This window comes from Ictalurus furcatus, chromosome 1 (assembly GCF_023375685.1).
Source record: "Ictalurus furcatus strain D&B chromosome 1, Billie_1.0, whole genome shotgun sequence".
NCBI lineage: Eukaryota > Metazoa > Chordata > Actinopteri > Siluriformes > Ictaluridae > Ictalurus > Ictalurus furcatus.
This window is the reverse complement of record NC_071255.1, coordinates 29,200,657-29,218,502: the sequence shown is the minus strand read 5'-3', so window position 1 is coordinate 29,218,502 and position 17,846 is coordinate 29,200,657. Positions and strand designations below refer to the sequence as shown.

Below are 17,846 nucleotides of genomic sequence, written 5' to 3'. Positions count from 1 at the left end.
TTATGCACTTGTCTAAGGTTTGTAGCTTGTGTAGCTGGTTAAACACACTCCCCTCTCAAGCCTCACAATCTGACTCCTCACAGCTTGTTTAGCTTCAGGTCAGGTGACTGGACAGGGAGTTTCATTCAGCACTCCCTCCATCCTCTCCAAATAGCTTTTTCACTGCTTTGAGGCATTTGGCTCATTGAAACTCAAACATAAAAAAAAAAAACAATAAAAAATAATTTTAAAAATGTGTCTCCAATGGTTTGATGTGCAATCTAAGTCCCATTCATTCTGCCTTTTTTCTTTCAATGTCACTGTAAGTGATGGAATAGCACTAGTGGCTCCAGCCCTCCATGCACCCTGCACTACAGCTGAAGCTCACTCATCCTGATACCTGTCAACCTGTCAAATATAAACACCCCCATGGACACGACTATCACTCCTCTAAAATGCATAACTATCTTGTTCCTTCAGCAGGAGGAGACAATGCTGCTTCCTGTGTAAAACGAAGTGGGAAAGATTAAAATACAATTTGTGAGTCTAATTCTACAAACCTCTCCTTTGCCTCCCCTGAGTCCAGCTTCACCCTGGTAATGGCAGAAAGAAGGGGGGGGGGGTGGAAACCCTGCAATTGTTAACAATTCTAACATTAACATCAAAGAGACAAAAAAGACAGCATTTGAGTTGTCAATGAGATTGGAGAAGAGGGGGAGAAGAGAGAGTGAGTTGAAGGTTATGTAACAAAAAAAAAACACTTTCCTGTATATGTCCATTGCTTAGTTTACAGTCTTTCATTTTGAGCTGATGAAAGTGGTGTTTTTCTAATGATGCAAATGAAAGCTATGTATTGATTATTTGTCACAAAGAAAAAACTTGTTTTCTACACCTACACAGCATGTATAAGGCCAAAATATATATATAAAAAAAATTCCAGTTGTGAACTAAAAAGCTAGATGTTAATAACTGTGCTATAGGACACATACAGTAAAGAGATCATCTTTCCATTTTCAAAATATAGACTTTGAATATGTATTTTCAGTATTTACTTTACTGCCTCACTGATAAAAAATCTCCAATTAATACAACTGATTTCCCAAAGCCCATCTCTGTGACTAAATCATACAATATACCAGCTTTTGTAATGTAATGTAAAGTGATGAATCTCATCCTCTCTCTTCATCAGTGTCCAATTCACATGCATTGTGCTGCCCCCTAGTGGACAGATGGTATGTGCACTCTCACCGGTGGACCAGGCACACCAGGTGTTCCATCACTTCCTCTTTCACCCTGAAAGAGAATGAAAGGTGGTCTCTGTCAGGGGGTCTCAGATATGAAAAGGGTATCATTAGCATTTAATACTCAAAAGCAGCCTGAGGCTAAGAGCAACATTTGGGAGAGCATGCTGTGACATACAGTGCAGATTTAAATTGGTGCCAATAATACAGATCGTATCACAGGAAATCAGCACACTGTTAAAAAAAAAAAAATCAAATAAAAAAAAAAAGGTGACTTAACTTAAAATTTCAAGGCAACTTGCTGCACAGCCTTTTTTGAGTTTACTCAACTCAATTGTTAACCTTGAGTTGAGTAAACTCAAAAAAGCTGTGCAGCAAGCTGAAATTTTAAGCTAAGTCAACTTTTCTTTTTTACAGTGCACAAATCATCGCATTTCAGTTCTAGTCTTTTGGTTTAATTATATATTTTGCTATTTAGCTGAGATTGTTTTAGCTGCCACTGGATTCATAAAGGTCAACTCATTTTAACCTCGGCTGAAAAAAAGTGAAATAAGGATCAAAATGGCTTTACCTGAGCGCCCATTGGACCAGGTTCTCCCATATCCCCCTGTGAAACAGAATTAATATTATAATGGTAGGTCAAAAGAGGTGTTATCAGTCGACATTTTAGAATAGGCTGTGCATCTAATCACTGAAGTGCAAATTCTATAGCACAGCTCATGCAGACTAAACGACTGACTACTGAAACATCAACTCTGAGCTCTGATGATTTCTCCGAAACTTTTTATGATGACTTACCTTATGTCCTTTAAAGCCAGGAAGACCAACAGCACCTTGTAAACCTAGAAAACCCGGTTCTCCTTGTGAGCCCTGTCAAAAGTTTAAACATATCTGAATGAGTTTGAGGACCCCAAATCTCTCATCTTGTACATTTAGCCTAAGTTAGACTCTAGACGGAAAGTTTAGAATAATTACAATGAAATGATAAAATAAACCTTTTAATTAAACATAAGCTGTGTTCATTAAGCAAGAAGCCATATGACTGCAATTAAATAATGCTCTAAGCAAGATATTTAGATACAGACATAGCTATTAAAGGTGAACTTTATCATTTTAAACATGTTTTGATAACACTTTACAACACTGTCCAATGACACATAGCAGGAATGAATGAGTAGTAACACCTGTCACTACTATTAGGCTAATTACTATAGAATACTGGGTAATTACTCAGAAATTAATAGTAAAGTAATAGTTTGGTAGTTCATTATGAACTAAGCAATACTTATTACAGAGTCTTATGTATCTCCTGGAGAACTATTAGCTAAGTATTATGGATCATTAAGTAGTCATATTTTTATTAATATTACGTTACTTGTTATTTATGAGTTATTGAACAGTACTGTGAAGTCTTACTCATATTTCTAGACCTATAAAATATTTTAATTATAAAATTACCAAGCAATGGATATCACTAGTTTCTTAATTTTACCCTTTATTTGCATTTTCCATCCCAGAAATTAGGAAGGGTGGTATGTTATGATAAGTATTTAAGATATGAGGTTTCACCAGAGGGGGAAAATGGAAAGCTTCTTAATATGTTAATATTTTCATTACAGTTGTAATCCATCTTACAGACATCAGAAAGCTTTAAACATTCCCAACTGCTCCATTAAAATAATTCATTAAAATAAATTAGAATAAATTAAATTTCACCTTTTCGCCTGGCACACCCGGACGACCAGGTGATCCCTGTTGTCCTGGACTTCCCTATACATGTAGACAGGAATTAATAAACCAAACAATCACACACATATACCCTTGTCATTTATTCTACATGATGTCCACAATGTCCTTACTGTCAGGCATGTGTTAGTAATCTATTTGATAAGAATATAATTTAGGGAAGAGAATTTATGCAATTTACAAATAACCATTCCCATGGAGACAATCAGTGTATTTGCATAATTGCTGAAGGTGATTTTTAATACCAAACTAACCTTAGGGCCAATTTGTCCGTCTGCTCCAGAGGACCCGGGTGGCCCCTGGATACCCTGAGATGTTGAAGCAGAAAGGGCACAGAGTTAAATATTTTGTGACTACTGTGGTGGAAGAAGATAACACGGTCTGCTGACTTCATGCATTACAAGATGGCCATAGTTACTGAATGCAATTATTGCTGCAGCTAAAAAAAACTGAAGGTTGAAGTGGATTATTACATGCCTTTTTTTTTTTTTTTTTAAAACATGCATTTGCTGAAGGTGAAGCAAAAACGTACAGAGAGTCTTCAGAAATCTCATTATAAAATATTCTGTTTTCTGGCACTAGAAATGAAATGAAACATGCAGTAGAACAAGAAGTACCATATCCATATCCATGATCTCCTTTTAAAGAGAATTTGTTCCCTTATGTACAACTCACATGAACTTCACATGCGAATAATCACATGATTCACATGTAAAAATGTACACATTAGGGTTTTAGACACAATATTATTGAATTTGTTGACATGTAATCACATCTTTACTTATTTTACATGAGTTCACACATGCAATTTCAAGGTGATTTTTCAACATGTGATCATATGGAATATTATTCACCTAATCACATGTGAAATGTATGCAATCATTCTGTAAGGATTGCAAGTTAATAGGACTTAAGATTAAATAATATAAGACGTGTAGTGAAATAATATAATAAAATGTCTTTTGTCTGTCGTTTTTGCTTTTAAAAACTGCAGGTCAAGTGTGTTGGGAAATTATGCCACTTTAACATCACACTGTTAAATACTGCAGTATAGTCTCTGACCACCACACACTGCAGCCACATTAAGACATAATTTGAGTCAACTGGATCTGCAGGCAGTAAACACAATTCAATTTGTCACTGTGGCATGACTCTTGGTCTACCTGCCTGGGTGTTCTCTAGATTTTCAGAAATGCAGGGTAGTAATAACATGCTATTATTTATTTATTTATTTATTTATTTTTAGTGCCCTATTTTAACAGTATTACATAGGTGGAAAATTAAATTACACAGCTGCAAATTGCATCATGTATAGAAATAAGGAAGCACATCCCCTTCAGGTTTGAAACCTACAAAACACTTTGTACTTAAGGTGATTACAGCAGACAGTAAAATTTTGTACAATATTAAAGAAAGAAATGGCATGCTTTCAGTTGAAAAAGGACAAACATACATATACATGTAAAACATGAATGCTGCATGAAATTATATAAATCATTTCTCAGTTCATTACAGGCAACATCACAGTTTGTGAAAAAATATTTTTAAGAAGTGTTATGGCATGCAAACAAGACAATATTGCTTATTGCTTAATGAACAACTATTGGATTTATTCATCCAAAGCATTTCATGTTGCTGCCAACAGCGTGTTCAGGCATGTGGTATACAGTCATATTTTCCATATTTTAAGACTAAACCCTGTTTGTAGAGATCTATACCTATAAGTCTCTAACATATACTCCGAATATTTATGTGGTTGACATATTTACTGAAACTGTAATGATTTTTTTTTTTTTTTTTTTTTTTAATTCTCTCTGGTTCTTGTTTGCTCATCAAGTGTTATACTCTTAAAATACTAAAACCTTATCTTAGTTCAGAAAATCATTTGCATTCTCTGAGAGGTGCTGAATAATGACAGACCCTGTTTACACCAGGTTGTCTCATGAATCTTGTATCTGCGTTGTATCCTGATAATTTTATGCATCATCCATCTGCATTTGGCAACCAACTTCCTGTGTTGTTCCTCGTTTCCAGCTGTTTTATGCAAACGATGGCTACAGCAGTTTCATATTTCTAATTTCCTTAACCCTATCATTTTCTTTAAGGCCTAGATTATTCAGTTATTTATCTTAACTTTTACTGTAATTTACTGTTTATTTTACTGTATTTTACTGTAATTGCTATCATTTTTGAGTGACTACTGCGGAGTAAAATAAGTAAAGATCAGGTTTTGGTTGCAAAATGTATACATCCATCCATCTTCTATACCGCTTATCCTTTTCAGGGTCACAGGGAACCTGGAGCCTATCCCAGGGAGCATCGGGCACAAGGCGGGGTACACCCTGGACAGGGTGCCAATCCATCACAGGGCACAATCACTGCAAAATGTATACTTGCATAAAATCTGGTAAAAAAAAAAATCCATTGCTTTTATTCCTGCATTTTTATGTACATAATCCATATATGGATATACTATTGATACCAATGACTCGTGAAACAACTAGGTGTAAAGATTCTCTTAATAAATGCTGCTCATTCCCCAAGTCTCAATACCAAATAAAATAGTTGAACATCACTGAAGTACTGTATTGTATGCAGATTTTAGTATTGCTTAGAGATAACCCCATCATTTAAATCATACAAAGATTATAATTAGATGAATATAACTTCCTTTACTGGTCTACTTTGTTATTTCTTTATTATTGGAAAGTAGAATGCAAAAATTGTTATTAATGAACTTAGGTTTAACCATTAATTATGGCTTCTGCTTCCACCACAAAAGCTCTGGATTTTATCCTTGGATTTATTACTGGTGACTCTTTCTATAGTCATTACTGTCAGCTACACACCTGAAAGTGGCCTGGCCAGCTATAATGAAGAAACAGCATAAGCAGTAAATTACACCAGAAAATACTTTATCTGCCTTTAATAGTTCATCTTTCTTTATACTGTAGACTAAGACATAAATGATTAATTAGCTATTCATTTGGTTTAATACCAAAAGGTTTAATTAGAAACAATATTTATAATCTGTTCTTTTCTATTACTTTCAATTTATTGTTTATGTCTTTATTTTTGTTAGTACTTCACACCTTTTTTTCTGGATCCAAGTATAAGTTATGCTTATTATATACATCCAAACTCCATCATTAAATGCCATTAAATAATTATTCACCTACTTTAAATACAAATGGTGTTCCACAATTTAACTAAGGGTTTTATTACCTAATACCACAAGATGGCAGCAATGAAATCAGTTGAATTCTTTGCATAATCATAAAACATTGTAATATTCTATATTGGCCAATAGATGTCACTATACTCAATTTTTTTTAATTTATTATTTTTTTTTTTTCATTTGTCGAAGCACAAAAGCACGATTGTTGTTTTTAGGTTCCGGTTACAAATTTTGTGTTGGCTATGTACAAATTGCCGTTCTTTGTCTTGTTCCATTGCACTTGTTCTAAGAAGCAGGTTTTAAGCAGACTGGAATGAAACCTGTTTTTTGTTTTGTTTTTTTGTACACATGGGTCAGTGGTTCCAAACAGGATCAGGTAAAGAGGGCAGGTTCCAGTACTCAAGAAGGATGTTCACTTACTGGAGGTCCTTTAGGTCCAGCAGACCCTTTCTGTCCAGGTGATCCTCTAGCCCCCTAAACTCCAGATACAAAGCTAAGATCAATACCGATGTGATACCAATGTGACAGCAACAACAGGGATTGTGTGGACTCACACAGCTACTTTAACGCAGCATTTTTTGTCTCGATGCTCAAAGAAAATCAATAACCAGTGCATAATGGAAGTGCAGGCTTTTCAAGTAGTATGCTTGTATATGGTCTTTTTACATGAAGGTAGCAAAGATATATTGAATAATGTGAAGTGGCATGAGATGTAAATGGTTGTACCTGAGGTCCACTTGGCCCTGCCTCCCCAGGAAGTCCACGAATACCCTGAGAACAACAGAGCAAATCCCAGTTATTGCTTTTACATGCTTGTGTTTTGATTGACAGATCTGATGATGCATCATACTGTGAAGAACAGGCCCCATGATGGCCCTGTCATTAATCACGATCCTCTCCTCTTGTTTCAGTTATTACATTCATTGCCATTCCACTTCATTACCATTAATGACACTAAATTAATTCTATGTTCTGGTTAAGTTATTAAACAGCTAGAAGCTTGCCAAGAAAAATTACAATTACAGAGACAAATATATGTAGTGCATATATGTGAAAGAGAGCCTTTGATTGTTCATCTGGCCTCATTTAGGAAATTTAATATTTTTCTTTAAGAACAAAGTGCTGATGATACAATTACACACATGGACTAGCAATCAGGTAGAGTGTCGATAGAAGGATGTCTGCTGCATAGTGATTATACACACGACTCCAGAATTACACAGTTCATGGTAATGAACAAAAATTCATATGTAAATTGAATCATAAATGCAATTAGTGACAGGTTTGGGTTTAAATGTATGGGGATGATCCATAGTTCTATTTTAACAGTTTTACCAAACATACAGCATAACTTATTATTAAGTAGTTTTTTATTTTCTTGCTGAACAAAAATACTATATATTCTTTAAGAATGTTAATAATTTCACCAGTACTTCCTGAGAAAAAAATACAGGAGTCTTAGGAAAATTATTTGCTAAAGTAACGATAAGTAGTTTCTGCAACTGTTTGATTTATAATTTTGAATAATAATATGTTCGTATAACATAATATGTTCTGCTTATTTTTCTGGCATAATTCTGTAGTTCTGCAATTGATTGTATCCAGCTGAAGTGTTTTGCCAGATATCAAAGTTGTTTAGGTTGCCCTTATAGGAGATATAGGAGATATCAGTGTGTCATAACACAAGGGCTAAAATAGCTATCATCTATCATAATGTAATCTGAAATCAGGCATTAAACACTTGAACAGGCCCTTGAGTATTTGCACTCAAACATCCTTACATGTTCCTTAGTTTTAACCACTGAGGACATCACTCCATCAAGGACATTTAGCAAAGCCACTGTATAAAAAAAAAGACATCAGCATTGAGGATGACTCCTTGCACTTTTCCTACGAACTCTTTACCCTCCTGTCATCTGGTTCACCGCTGACAAACTCTGTAACAGCTTCTTCCTTCAAGCTGTCAGGTTTCTAAACGCCCTGCTCCCAACACCTGACTGAAATGAACTGAACTAAACATAAGCCGCACTATTTACACTCTATAGTAGAGTGTCATCTTCTGGACTGTGCCCCTGTCCTTACAGATGTTTCTGCTTGCTTGCTGCTACTAACTTTAATACTTTAAACTTGCTAATATAGTTCTAATTCTTTGCACAGTTCATTACTTGCTGCTAAATAAATACTGCACAGTTTTGACTGCTACTCAGTATATCCTTATGATGCTCCTACTGTCCTTTTTAGTTTGTATTGAATACTACACAGTCTATCTATTGTATTGTTCTGTTCTATGCATTTATTGTATTGTAACTGCACTGTTTTGACAGTCTAATATGATGTTGTATTCTCTATGCTGTGTTGCCCCATGGCCCTGGAACAAAAAAGACATTTTCTCCCACTGTATGAATGAGATAACAGTAGCAATTTACTTGACTTGACTTCAACTGACACTTGTATTGCATAGTTTGGCTCCTTCTACTAGTACAAATATAGTAACCTACTTTTTTTTTTTTTTTATTAAACCAGCATATGCCTATGGATTCCTGGTGGTTTTGTAATGGTTTGTGTTTTCTTTTTGAACCTATAATGATCCCTGATCTTCAAAATGTCTATCAGAAAACAATAAAGAACTTAAAGCATTTAGATAAAACTAGTTTTCTATGAAATCACAATTCATGCTGTAGAATAAGCAAAAATAATCTATTCATTAATATTCTCATTCATTCATTCTCTCTCTCTCTCTCTCTCTCTCTCTCTCTCTCTCTGTCTGTCTCTCTGTCTGTCTCTCTCTCACACACACACACACACACGCACTATGTGCACTCCTCCTCCCAATTTATTAATTTGGTAGCTCAGTGGTTAAGGCTTTGGGCTACAGGGCTACTGATTGGAAGATCATGAGGTCAAATCCCAACATTGCCAGGCTGCCACTGTTGGACCCTTAAACAAGGCCCTTTACTCTCTACTGCTTAGTTCTATACCATTTCAATTATAAGTCACTTTGGATAAAAGAGTCAACCAAATGTGATCCTGACACACATCTATGGCTCAATCTGTGGCTCCTCTAGCCCACAGGACCTGCCTGATTCATTCTGATGCACTTCTGCTTGGAGCTTATTGCATTTATGACTCATTTTTTGTTGTTGTGGATGGTCTCACATAAATATCCTAAAGATTTCACCTCCCAAAACCAGTTTATGCCCAAAAGTCACCTATGATTCAGCGGATAAACTTGTTTGGGTATTGTAGACTTGTACCTAAAGCCTGTACTAAGAACTTCCTTTCAACACATTTAGTAATATTTGACTTTATATTAAACAGTTTTAGAAAACTAATGCAGAACGAATTGGCATTTCAAAACCAATAAAATTATATATACTGATGAAAAAATTCTTAATTAAATCTTAAGGCTAACTCACAATTTGCAACTAAAACAATGTTTTATTATCAGTTCATTATTTTATATTAAGTACATAAAACTCGTTACATGTATCCAATGCCTGTAGTTTTAATAATTTGTACCTAAAATCACACTGTACTTACATCCACAGCTAGGTGTGCATTAAACGATTTTAATGTGCGACATGACGGCAAAGAACAACCCGACGTGATGTAGAGAATGAATTATTTGTATTAATTATAGTTATTAGAGAGAGAGAGAGAGAAACTGCGAGTGTCAATTATGCCATCTGTCTACTAATAATGAAGTTGTGAGTTTAACTGTTACTATGGTTACAGTTGTTTATAGGTGGAGCATTAATTTAGAACAGTGATCATACTGACCGGAACTACCTGTGGTATACATGGTTTTAATGCACACCTTCCGGCTAATCAGAATCAAGTATTCTGACAGACCATGGTATAATTAATTAAATACATCATTTTTAAGGATGCTTTAAGTGGGCCCAACCTTTATATTTTCAGCACCTGCCATCTATAGTGATCCATCATAAAATGTTTCTCAAAAACAAGGAGTAAATTATCCGTTTAGTTACATGTGGCAAAATGCAATAGGATACACAGGCCCTCTCTGCCCGCAGCAAAGTTTCTAGACCCAGGTTAATTATGTATAACAGATCAAGAGACATACAGTAGTAGGGAGGGTACATCAAGAGTTATATTTGCTCATCAAGCCCTCAGAAATGAGAAGAGGAACAAGGGGGTGAGAGCAGATGTGGCTCTTTGAAGTGATGCCTCCCACATAACGTCTCACTTAATGAGTCATTTTCTGGTGAAAGTGTGCGGATTCCTCTTAAAGCCTTCTCCAAATGAGACGGGATCAAATAGCGAGACTAAAGAGATCGCTGAGGGGAATGATACTGAGAGGTAGTACTCTGTACAAGTGTGATAGTGAGAGAGAGTTTTTAAGGTCAGGAATTCAATTAAATTAAATGAGTGAAATGAAACACACAAGTGTACAGCATATGGCATAGCAATAATAATATTATCATATAGTGTAATTATCAAGACATACAGTATATATGTCTATCACTCATGTACAGCCATGCAATTTTAATTATTTTTTTAAAATTTTCTTAATTATTCAATTATTTTTAACTCCTTAATGCCCATGGTGTATAATTCAGTTATTAATTGTAAAGCATATTATTAAGTACAGTGAAAAACAAACAAGAAATACACTATATGACCAAAAGTATATGGACACCTGCCCTTCATCCTTCACACCCCTAATGTGGTTCTTGCCCAAATTGTTACCACAAAGTGGGAAAGACACAATTATGTAGAATGGCTTTGTACGATGTAGCATTGCAATTCCCATTACTGGAACTAAGGGTGAAAAAATAGCTTGTCAATGCTGCACACAATGTGAGCTCCATGAAGTCATGGTTTGCCAAGGTTGGTGTGGAAGAACTGGAGTGTCCTGCAAAGAGCCCTGACCTCAACCCCACTGAACACCTTTGGAATGAACCAGAACGCTGACTGTGAACCAGGCCTTCCCAGCCAAAATCAGTACCTGACCTCACTAATACTCCTGTGGCTGAATGAGCAAGTGGAGGTTATTAAAACAGCAAAGGGGGGCTAAATCTGGAAAGGGATGGGCAACAAACACATCTGGGTGTGATGGTCCGGTGTCCACATACTCTGGCCGTACAGTGTAGTTAAGAAAATGAGTAATGTAAAGCCAGCTTTACAATGTACAATTTTTGGTCAGATTTTGCTGTCACAGGAAAATGTTCCCAACCAAAGGAAAATCTTTGAGATCTTTGAGTTGAGATCAGTGGTCTTAGAACACATAATGTGGCATGCTCACCAGCAGCCAACTTAGTACCACTGCAACTGAAGACAGCTGATGAAAAAATTCAGAAAATTTTTATTCAAATCTCAGAGTGTGACCGCTAGGTGGGTGGGATCGGGGAGTGGTGGTCGGGGAAGAATACTAATCGACCTCATTTGTGTTCATTACACCTATGACTGTATTTCGTGTGTGCCTTTTCAAAACAAAGTGCCCTAATGTTTTATAAAGACATAAATAAATGTTTCAGACCAATGTATGGTTAACTGTGGTTAAGAAATTACACTGGTAAACATAACATACACATGAACTGTTTTAAGACATTACATTTCTGAAAAGCTTCACAAATACAAAACCTACAGTAGTCCATAAAGTGTAGGGCTGACAATGAAGAAAAAAACAGTCTTGTAAATGTTTCATTTTCTGGTGAACTTCAGTGTAAGTGAGCTGAGCTGAAGGTTTGTTTGCTGCCCTATGTGAGACTGTAAATGTGTTTAAACTTGATTCTGTCTGAAAGGTTTTAAATATTAAAAACTGTCTGGAATTGAGTGAGACTCTGTGCTGAACTCAATCTTGGAAGTCAACAAAGCTAACACTAATTCATAACAGATGTTACCCTAGCCACATCAAGATCACTAAAGCTTAAAGACACTTGCTGCTACCACTGCTCCAAATTAACCATAGAGAGAGCTCAGAATTTGTACAACTGTCACATTTATACAACAGTATTTTCCATTTGGATGCAGCTGTGCCACTATAGACACATTCAGTGTCTCCTCTTTTGAAGAATGCCAGAGTGTGATGCTAAAATGGTACACAAACCTGTCAGTCTACTTCTTATTTGTCATGTGTACAGGATGTTTTGACAAGCCAAGACTTTGAAGGTCCATTAAATAAAAAGCCAGCATGGAAGTGTTGGGGAGATTGGAAAGAAAGATAATACTTGTTGACATGGTGGCATTTGTTGTTGATGTTTACTGTATGGGTTTTGGTTGTAGTTTGCAATTTGCTCTGAGGTTTGGAAAAAGTGGAGTTTCTGGCTGGAAATGCTTCGACACAAAGGTTTGCTTCAGACTTTTATTAATCCACTGCCAAGAAGTTGTATACTGAAAAAGAAGCCTAGCCACTACCATGACCATGTGTAGCAAAAAAGAGGACTGCTTGGAGATAGATACTGTAGATAGAGAGATAGACAGACAGATAGACAGACAGACAGACAGATAGATAGCAGTGTGTGTGGCTCTGGTACGAGTGTATCAGAATCAATAGTGTTGCTGATTTTTGTTTTCTTTTGTTTTTTAACTGTGTAACTTATATCCCACTTTATTACACACATCTACATTGTTGGTCCACATTGTAGGTAATTAGAGTAGGGGTTCTCAAACTTTTTGTATCCAGGGACCCTTTTAACTGTAAAATATGTTCCACAGTCTCCCTCAGTACAGATTTATTACATGAACTGTACGTAAATGTGCACAATTATATTTTGTTCATGTCTTGAGCCATCAAGCTTTCTATTCCCAACCTATTTCTATTCCACATTTCCATTATTTATAGGTCTACTTGTTTTGGGGGTTACTGAGAGACGTATTCTCGCATTATTTCTGACAATGGCTACCCATCTCCTCCATCTTCTGATACTGTTGTGTACAGTAAATAGGAACATTTTAGTATATTTAAATCCATAAAAAAAACTTCATGTCCTGAGCTGTAATAAGTAATCAATTACACATGATGAGGTGTTTGATGTCTGCAGACAACTGGAAAGGTGTGGTGTGACATTTAAACAGAAAAAAGAAAGACTTACTGGTACACCTTGTGTTCCATCTGTGCCAGGCTGTCCATCATCTCCCTTATCACCCTGTTAAAGAGCGATGAGGATATTAACATTATGTATTCTGAGTTTCAAGCACTTTAACCTTTAGTAAAGACCTTTACAAGCAGCACCAAGAGGCATCAACTCAACTCCAATTCAGCTCAACTCCTCATATAGGAACAAAGACTTGACCTCTTAATTTTTATGGATTTAAGAGTGGATTATCCTACTTTAAGCAGATTCTTCAAGTTAATAAAAGGAATAAAGTAGCACACAAGCAGTTAAACAAATCTCTGTTTTCACAATACAGTCAAAAGCAAGAGGCTATATAAAGTACAGACAATTTGTTTCTTTGCAAGATGCCAAGTTTCAGTGGACACATAAAACCAAGTCTTTTACTGTGGGACATAGATACCATGAGCTAGACCAGGATCTTTCTTTCTCCTCTGTATATAAGGACTAAATTATACTGTCACAGTGTTTTAGCTTTGTTAATCCATTCAGACCTGCATTAACACTTTTCTGGTTTTGTGTACTTTTGAGATTTCCCGTTTCATTGCTAAACATTCTATGTTTCACATCATGTGTTTTGTTCTTATTTCTCCCTGTGCTTAATTTACGTTGCTTTAATTTATGCCATGTGTCTTTGTTAATGTTCAAGTTCTGTCTCTGCCCCTGTCTTTTTGTGTTGTTGCCTGATTGTGTTCATCTGTATTGTGTTACAACACAAAAAAAAATCAAATCAAGGCGTTAGAATGGCCCAGTCAATCACCTGACTTGAATCCAATTGAACAAGAGTTAAAGACAATATGTTTAGACGAATGTGCCAAAATCACACCTGAATACTGCGGCCAATTAATTTCTTCATACAGGAAGCATCTTGAAGCTGTCTTTACAAACAAAGGCTTCTCCACTAAGTATTAAATACATTTCTGTTAGCATGTTCAATACTTTTTTCCTGTGTCATTCCACTTTATTACACATAACTTCATTTATGGACTTAAATGTTGTGAATTCTTTATATTTCTGGATTTCTTGGGTTAATACTGATGTCTGGTGAAAATTTCGTATGAATAGCCTCATTGAAAATATATTTACTGAAAAAAATGTTGACACGTCCAATACTTATTTCCCCCACTGTAACTGTGCACATCAGCCTTCCAGGCCAGAATTACTAAGTAAACCACCTTCTGTAATGGGGTTTCAATTCAAAGCAAACTACGGTCAAATCCATACTTAGATATTTAACAATTATACTTGTGTCCTCTTTGATTGCATAGGAATGATAAGTATGTGGGTATTTTCTGGCAAAATTCAAGAAGACTTGCCATTCTCCAGATTATATGGAAATGATCAGAATCGTTTGTACATGTCCATGTTCATGCTGACTACAACATTTGTATCTATGTCTGAGCATTAGCAATAGTTATGGAAGTTAACAATATATATTATAGGCATGTGGATGTTATTGCTATGCAATTCTGTATACTAGAGGTTTACTTTAGACAGTCAGATTTAAAAATTGTCCAGCAAGAGCTATCAATTGAAGATATGTCTGGACTGTCTTTTTGTGTTGTTGCCTGATTGTGTTCACCTGTATTGTGTTACAAAGACTTTTTCTGCGTCTCAATTTGCCTACTTATACTATGCACTAAATATATGTACTCTTTTTGTGAAGAAAAAGTACATACTTTTTGAGTGTGTAGCCAAAGAGTATGCAAGTACGAGACATACTAACACATCATGTTACAGAAGAGAATGTTGTTGCCTATATACGTACACTGTCACCGTAAACAATCTTCTCGTTGCATTTCAGCTTTTCTTCATTCATTATTCCTTATATAACTTATACTATTGTACCATTTTTTCTATCATACCACTAATTTACCATTCTCTCCATTTATTTTTCCACATTTCATTTATAGTATACCTCTCTAAAATGTGTCCTTGACTTCGGTGAAGCAATCCGTCACTCAGCAATCCAGGAAATATTCGCTGAAAAAGTGTCCACAGCTCCACATTTTTAAAGTGGATACTCATTTCAACATACTACAATTTGGTACACAGTAATTATAATCCCAGATACTATTTAGTATGGATAGTAGACAAATTGGGATGGAGCATTCGTCTCTGTGTACCCCTGTTCTAGTTCATCATTGCTTTTGACCATGCCTGTGTACTTAATCTATGAATTTGGATATATGTCTGATTATCCTATCTGCCCCTGCTTTGAACTCTGTTTATGGTATAAAATTAGCCACTAAAAACCGAGCTTACATTATCATTAAATCTTTTTTTTTTTTTTTTATGCAAACCCTGCACATATTTCCATAGCCTATAGTAGACAACCCTTCTTTTCCTTACTACTTACTTGGTCATTTTGCTGTACTAAATCCAGGTCAGTCACACGGGACTATAACATACAACCGGGTGTGTACTGGTGCAGATGCCCTGCTCTTCATGTAAGAAATTGCAGCTCTTTCAAGATGCTCAAGAACAATTCTCCACTGACAAACCCAGAATGTGTCTAAGCATTTCAGAAAAGTTCAAGTGGGTTTTGAAAGCATACACACTTTCCTGACAAACACTCGACATGTTTGAGTGCTGTGCTGGAAAGGAAACTGGTAATTAAGATATCCCATGACGTTGTTTTCTCCAAATTGTTCTGTTTCTCAAGGCACATAAAATGTGGCAAGCTTTTGGAACCAGTGGCCAGTAAATAAAACACACACACACACATACACACATACACTCACACACACACACACACACACACATGTCTTGTTGTGACTTGTTTAAAGCAGCAGTTTGTAAATTGTAGAGCCATCTGTCATCTCTAAAGGGAACTGCAATGAAAATATTTATACTCTAGTTTCCGCCCACCCCCACAAAAACATTTCAGATGGAGGGTTTGTTACTCTAAATTGCCTTTAAGTAGAAATAAGTGTGCATTTTTCTCTGCAATAGGCTGGTGTGTTCTTCTCTCACACCCACATAGTGCATACACAATACATAATCTAATGCAAAAGTCGGGTAGCAAGTTTTATTCAGATGTGGTGTTATAACTGAAATTGAATTATAGTATGTGTATTTTATTTGTGAAAATGTAATAGGATTGTTCTGTTGAAACAAAAGAGTCAGTGAAGTGCAGAAATGACTTCTTACAATGTAATTTAAAAACACTTACTGTGCTTTCTATTAGTTTCATTTTAATGCATTTTAATTTTATACAAATGAGAGAAAAATACATTTTTGCATGAATACTCATGTTGAGCCAATCTTTGGGCTTGGAGGCAACCAGTTTCATTATTTATCCTCTATTATCAGCCCATGCAAGTATAGGCCATAAGTAAATTCTAGCATTGTATAAAAGATATGGCTGCATTTGCATCATGTGGGAATGATCATTTTAGGATTATGGTAAAGTTATTGATATATTTTATTGAATCCATAACAAGGAAGGATAACTTTTCTACTAAATGTTTAAGTTACCATCATCACTGACAATGACTTGACTTACTGTAAGTCCATGTTGCAGTGTGTTAATGTTTCTGTGGGGAACTTTACTCATATTCAGAGACAGTTTATGCAGCAGCTTAAGTCAATTTTCAGGGCTCTCTATTCAGATTATGTAAAGTACCTGTGTGCAGTTCATGTCTGCAAGGTTGCCTTTTTATTTTGTCAGATAGTGGTTTAAGAAGTAGAAGATGGGGATAAATACAAATTGAGCCTAGACTGTTAAACACAAGCACTTGCCTATAAGCCTACAAAAATCAGGAAATAAAAACTTCAGATTGTAGACTGTAGATAGCATTTTTTTTCTTTGCTGTTCAATGTAACATGATGTCAAACAAACACAAAGTCTTAAACTGACTTGCAATGGCTTTAGAGTCTTTTGACAGTGACAAATGGTGTGGCATTCAGCTACTGTGTATTTACAACAATTTGTGTGTTTTTCTATTACATAGAGACAAACATTGATTTTGGCAGGCAACCAGGGTTTTATAATTGCACCCCAGTTCCACTGCATAATACAGCTTCATAAAGAAAGCTCAGTGAGGCTTGGCCTGCGCCTTTCAACAAACACAAAATTTGTGTTTCTCAGTCCAGCCCCAGCATCTGTAACCCAGAAAATGTTTGGTCTGGTCTAATATACCAGACATATTTACTGAGGGGTTTGTTTACATGGCACAGGTGTGCTGAGAGCTGGAACTGAATTAAAATGCAAGCTGTCTATAGAGAAGGTCTCAAGCGCTAAGCTGCAAATGATTTCCTATACAGATGCAGGCCAACATCGACCTGATGTAGGGCCAACATTGACCTGCAATCCATACTAGTGATCAACAAGCAGCACATGCTAAAAATAGTGCACTAAAATGGTAAGAGCTCAGATTATCCACACGCCACACGTGCTTCTGAAAGAATTGTTGTCCAATTAGACGATTGGCCTCAGTGGCCTCAACTGTTTCTCTCAGGGAATCGCGTGTTCTCTTTTACAGTGAAAATATATTTTTAAGTAATTCACAGTTACTCATTTTGAATTATTATTGATGTTATTTAGTGTGTATTATTAGGTATTCCAATATAATTGTACTTTTAATTAAATGGTTTGGGTTAGTAAGTAGTGTTTGCAAA

General features: G+C 35.8%; 1 protein-coding gene across 1 annotated transcript in view; it reads right to left on the bottom strand.

The window, feature by feature from the left end:
* Window positions 1-17,846, bottom strand: part of si:dkey-225n22.4 (collagen alpha-1(XXI) chain) — a 59,981-nt gene that overhangs the window by 9,251 nt on the left and 32,884 nt on the right. The window contains exons 15-24 of the mRNA XM_053629439.1: window positions 13,203-13,256; window positions 9,685-9,762; window positions 6,871-6,915; window positions 6,565-6,618; window positions 3,221-3,274; window positions 2,937-2,990; window positions 2,019-2,090; window positions 1,792-1,827; window positions 1,228-1,272; window positions 540-572 (exon numbers count right to left, since the gene is read on the bottom strand). Coding sequence (XP_053485414.1) covers window positions 540-572; window positions 1,228-1,272; window positions 1,792-1,827; window positions 2,019-2,090; window positions 2,937-2,990; window positions 3,221-3,274; window positions 6,565-6,618; window positions 6,871-6,915; window positions 9,685-9,762; window positions 13,203-13,256 — 525 coding nt within the window. The remainder of the gene's footprint in view (window positions 1-539; window positions 573-1,227; window positions 1,273-1,791; window positions 1,828-2,018; window positions 2,091-2,936; window positions 2,991-3,220; window positions 3,275-6,564; window positions 6,619-6,870; window positions 6,916-9,684; window positions 9,763-13,202; window positions 13,257-17,846) is intronic.